General features: G+C 42.4%; 1 protein-coding gene across 1 annotated transcript; it reads right to left on the minus strand.

Moving 5' to 3' along the window:
- Nucleotides 1-253: 253 nt before the first annotated feature.
- On the minus strand, nt 254-4,807 carry LOC129811424 (cannabinoid receptor type 1A-like). Its single transcript, XM_055862715.1, has 2 exons — nt 4,530-4,807; nt 254-3,371 (listed from the first exon to the last, which is right to left on the minus strand). The coding sequence occupies exon 2, from the start codon at nt 3,325-3,327 to the stop codon at nt 1,930-1,932; it is 1,398 nt and encodes a 465-aa protein (XP_055718690.1). The 5' UTR covers nt 3,328-3,371; nt 4,530-4,807; the 3' UTR covers nt 254-1,929.
- Between the last annotated feature and the right edge of the window lie 586 nt (nt 4,808-5,393).

Below are 5,393 nucleotides of genomic sequence, written 5' to 3' on the forward strand. Positions count from 1 at the left end.
CTGAATATTTTTATTTAATTAAAACAGAAATTAAGATGTTCATTCACAGAAAAATACTTAACATATATGAAGAGATGGAGGGGGGGATGTATTTAATACATTACATGTCTTTAGGGTTGCTGTTCTTCTTTGGGGAAATCTGTCTCCCCGTTAGTTGAAATAATGTGAATCATTGAAAAGATGTACATTATCTACTCTTGTATGGAATAACATGACCCTCAATTATACATCATTCAAAAAATAAGGCAATCAAGACAGTTTCACAAAACATACTTTATGACAAGAGCTACAAACCATCACAATGTACTAATTTATAGTATAATTTACAGTGGAAAGAGCAGCCAATTTCACCTAGAAGCATTTTAACGGCTCAAACCATACAGTCAGGGCAGATCAGCATGACACTAAACACACAACTGTACAGTTTAACAATGCGTATTGTCACTATTTCCCTATGAAAATAAATTTATGAAGTGGTTCTGAAAACATTGAATTACGCTGAACAAAAATATAAATACAACATACAACAATTTCAAAGATATTACTAAGTTACAGGTCATATAAGTAAATCAGTCAATTGAAATAAATAAATTAGGCCCTAATCTATGGACTTCACATGACTGGGAATACAGATATGCATCTGTTGGTCACAGATGCTTTAAAAATAAGGAAGGGGTGTGGATCCGAAAACCAGTCCGTATCTGCTTTGACCACCATTTGCCTCATGTAGAGCGACACATCTCCTTCGCGTAGAGTTTGTCAGGCTGTTGATTGTGTCCTGTGGAATGTTGTCTCACTCCTCTTCAATGGCTGTGCGAAGTTGCTGGATATTGGCAGGAACTTGAACATGCTGTCGATCCAGAGCGTCCCAAACAGGCTCAATGGGTGACATGTCTGGTGAGTATGCAGGCCATGGAAGAACTGGGACATTTTCAGCTTCCAGGAATTGTGTACAGATCCTTGCGACATGGGGCCGTGCATTATCATGCTGAAACATGAGGTGATGATGACTGGCATGACAATGGGCCTCAGGATCTCGTCACGGTATCTCTGTGCATTGAAATTGCCTTCGATAAAATGCCATTGTGTTCGTTGTCCGTAGTTTATGCCTGCCCTAACCATAACCCCACCGCCACCATGGGGCACTCTGTTCACAACATTGACATCAGCAAACCGCTCTCTCACACAACGCCATACATGCTGTCTGCCATCGGTCCGGTACAGTTGAAACCGGGATTCATCCGCGAAGAGCACACTTCTCCAGCGTGCCAGTGGCCATCAAAGAACCCGGATGTGGTGGTCCTGGGCTTGCGTGGTTACACGTGGTCTGCGGTTGTGAGGCTGTTGGAAGTACTGCCAAATTCTCTAAAACAACGTTGGAGGCAGCTTATTGGCAACAGCTCTGGTGGACATTCCTGCAGTCAGAATGCCAATTTCACGCTTCCTCAAAACTTGAGACATCTGTGGCATTGTGTTGTGTGACAAAACTGAACATTTTAGAGTGGGCTTTTATTGTTGCCAGTACAAGGCGCACTTGTGTAATGATCATGCTGTTTAATCAGCTTCTTGATATGCCACACCTATCAGGTGGATGGATCATCTTGGCAATGGAGAAATGCTTACTAACAGGGATGTAAACAAATTTGTGCACAAAACTTGAGAGAAATAAGGTTTTTGTGTGTATGGAAAATGTCTGGGATTTTTATTTCAGCTCATGAAACATGGGGCCAACACTTTACATGTTGCATTTATATTTTTGTTCAGTATAATAATCCACATTATTTTATGCTACAGCTACATAGACTTCAAAGCTCAATTTAAAGTTCATGGTTGGCAAAATTTCTGGGCAGTGCTAATTGGGGTAGTGTCTATTCTAGATTAATTCTTCACAGTCGATACCTTCACAGACACATGATGGCAGACAGCTTCTCAGACCATCTCTGCGGAGACCGACAGGGTGACTTTGGCCACTTTTACAGTGGTGTTTGCACAGCTAGCCGTGGATTTGTAGGCTGTGCCTTTGATGCTCCTGCTATGGCAATCAGACTCGGCGCTGTTGTCCAGTGGTTGAGAAGTTCCCCTGCACGTCCGGCAGATGTTAAGGAAGGCCCGGCGCAGGTCCTTACTCCTCAGTGCATAGATGACGGGGTTGACGGTGGAGTTGAGCAGGCAAAGCATGCTGCAGAAGGCAAAGACCGTCTTGATAAAGTTGTTCATCTTCCAGAAGAGGTCGTAGACCATGATGGCTAGCACAGGGCCCCAGCAGATGATGAGGACCACCAGGATCAGCACCAAGGTCTTGGCCAGGCGGATGTCCATGCGGGTCTGCTCAGGTCGCATGGTTTGCGCCTTGGTGCCGTCTGCCGTGTAGACAATGATGCTCTTCTGGGAGCTGCGGCTCATCATGCGCACAGTGTGGTGGTGGGCCTTCCACAGGATGAACATGTAGGCGTAGATGATGAACAGAAGCAGCACACTGGTCATCCCTATCCAGAACATCAGGTACTTCTCGTCGATGAGCGGGAAAATGTCTGAGCACACCGAGTTCAGTTGCTTACAGTTCCAGCCCAGTAGGGGGAGAATCGCAATGACGATGGAGATAGTCCACATCATGCAGAAGGCAATGACAGCCTTGTTCTTGGTGACGATCCGCTTGTAAGCCATCGGCCTGTGGATAGAGATATAGCGGTCGATGGCCGTGAGAAAGAGACTGCCCACAGAGGCAGTGAAAGAGGCGATAACTCCACTGAGTTTAAATAGAAACACATTAGGGCTGTCCTTCCGGTGCAGAACATGGAAGTCCAAGAAACTGTACACAAATATGACACTGCCCAGAAGGTCGGCTACAGCCAGGCTTCCTATGAAGTGGTATGAGGGCCGACAGCGCAAGATGTGGGAGTGGAGGATCACACACAATACGATAAGGTTCTCAAGCACTGTGAAGGTTCCCAGGGTGAGTGCCATGACCGCTACTACTAACTGCTGACTGGGGGTCAGAATCATGAAGCACTCCATGTCCACAATGTTCTCCCCGCATTGGAGAGAACCCCCGCCCTCCCATCGGGTCCCATTGCCAAGCATTTCAGAGAAGTTGGTCGGGTAAATGGAGTTGCCATTATAGATGAGCTCCTTGTCCCCAGGTACTTGTACAGGGAAGGAGTTACTAAGTGGGGCAGAGTGAGTCTTCTGTAAGTGGAATCCAGTCTTGGCGAAGCCAGAATCAATGGATGGGTCATCATAGCTCACATCGTTGGAGCCAAGATACTGCAAACCAGTAGTCATTGTTCGGAAAGTGGTGTCAGCTATTCCATCCAGAGCAGACTTCATGGCTACTCAGCTGACTGGTAAAGGATGTAGCATTAGATGCGTGTCTAGACAGAAAAGAGAGTTCAAGAACATTTTGAAATCGTTAATACTTTCTTTTATTTGGTCAGTTTAATTGTGACAGATGTGGGGGTAGGCAAATGTGTATGTATTTAACTGTGGGGGATTTTAACTGTGGGTGATATGGGAATGTTGCTGGGTGATATTATTGGCATCCCTGTACCAGCCAGCTGACTCTACAGCAGATGTGTCTCAGACAATAGTGAGAGAATTAACAGTCAATGACAAATGATTGAGACCCATATCTAACCTTCTGTGCTGCCCCCAGGATAAAAACATTGCATTAAGTAGCCAATGTAGGTCAATCTTTCCTATTAATTAAGGGGTAATACAGGATTAGGTTAAAACAATAAGGATTAAATGAATGATGCATCAAAGGAGGTAGTTATATTCTCTCAAGAGAAGAGTGAATTGATTTTGTAGAATCAATCTATAGATTTTTACATGAGTATTTTTTTCTCTCAGACTCTTATTATATGGCTCAGTTTATACACTGCCCCCCATCCCCAATACAATAGTAAATATTGGACTATAACTTGTGCCTTCCTGTAGTCAATTATACGTATGCTAAAATGTTTATCCTATTCTACTGAGCTATTTACTTTTTGTTCGTATTCTTATCTTTTATTATTTCTTATTGTTTTTGCATTGTCGAAAGGGAACCTGCAAGTAAGCATTTCGTTGGACGTTGTATACCATGCGTATCCCGTTCATACGACTAACGAAACGTAAAACACATAGATAAGCTGCACATAACCCTGCCATTTGATCATGAATAGGACTAGATCTGTACATTTCGTTAAGAAAAATGACAATGACAAAAACAAAAATAACCTACATATGTTTTTTATTAATGAAAACAAGTAGACTAATGAGAATATTTGATAAAACGTTGTCATGCAGATGTTTATAGATAAGCAAAACATGTACTGGTAGTGATGTAGGCTATACAACAATGTGACGATGCCCCTTGTCCCATTTCTGAATGAGTAAAACACACCAACAACAAGGAAGGTAATGGAGAGGCTGCAAGTCATTAGACTCGATAAACTCTCACTAAGGTTACAGCAAAATCAACAAAGAAATAGATTATGCATTAATGGAACATTTGCATTCCATTTGAGTAAAAAAAAATATGTTCTTACCTTCATATTCTTTGCACAAAGAATTTGCCTTGGTCCATATGCCAGATTTAATTTATGACATAAAGACAAGAGGAAGTGTGTCCACTAATCCAATCTCAGGAATTGTATTCTATTGATGTCAACAGTTGCTTAAATCAAAGTGTATCAAGTCGTTTTTAATTATTTTTAGCAGAGTGAATTTGTCATAATGAGCCTCGCATCCCTGTATAGTTAAAGCGATGTGTCTGTCTGTCTGAGCTACGCAATATTTTTTTTTATAAGGATTCGCTTTGTGCGCTTCTGTGTCACGTGCGCCGAGGTGCCACAGCGCCTTGGACCAGTGTAGTGCGCTCGCGTCGCATCCTACATTCACGCTCACTCAGTAACGAGACACTCCATCATTTTGAACCCACACCCCATCATCATCGACCAGCTTGATTCAGGAAAACGAAACAATTATTCTATTCAATGTTAAAACACTAGAATTTAATTCGTAGACGTATTTTCATTACTATTGTAGTTTAGACTCTCACTTCAACCTATAAGCAATTATGACCTCCTCCCAGCTTCCCAGGGTTAGGCTGTGTGTGTATGTATGATGTACGTATGTTATTGTATGCATGCAAATGTCACTGATGTGAGAGTATGCCATTTATTTTGACTGGCAGAAATGCATGATGTCTAAATAGCCTGGAAGGAAAGGTAACCATTAATGGTTAAACAATATCCAGCCAATTTTATTATATTTAACCACATGTAGCATAGGATGAAATGCCTTGTATATCTTGCCAGTGTATAGAAATAGTAGGAGCTGCAGAGGTGTCAAATGAAGGTGGGTGAGGTGTGTAGTGGGACAATAGCAGAGAATAGGCTATGTCTCTGGTA

The sequence above is a fragment of the Salvelinus fontinalis genome, chromosome 15, assembly GCF_029448725.1.
Source record: "Salvelinus fontinalis isolate EN_2023a chromosome 15, ASM2944872v1, whole genome shotgun sequence".
NCBI lineage: Eukaryota > Metazoa > Chordata > Actinopteri > Salmoniformes > Salmonidae > Salvelinus > Salvelinus fontinalis.

Coding starts and splice junctions, on each gene's coding strand:
- LOC129811424 (XM_055862715.1), bottom strand. CDS start 3,327: ATGAAGTCTGCTCTGGATGGAATAGCTGACACCACTTTCCGAACAATG.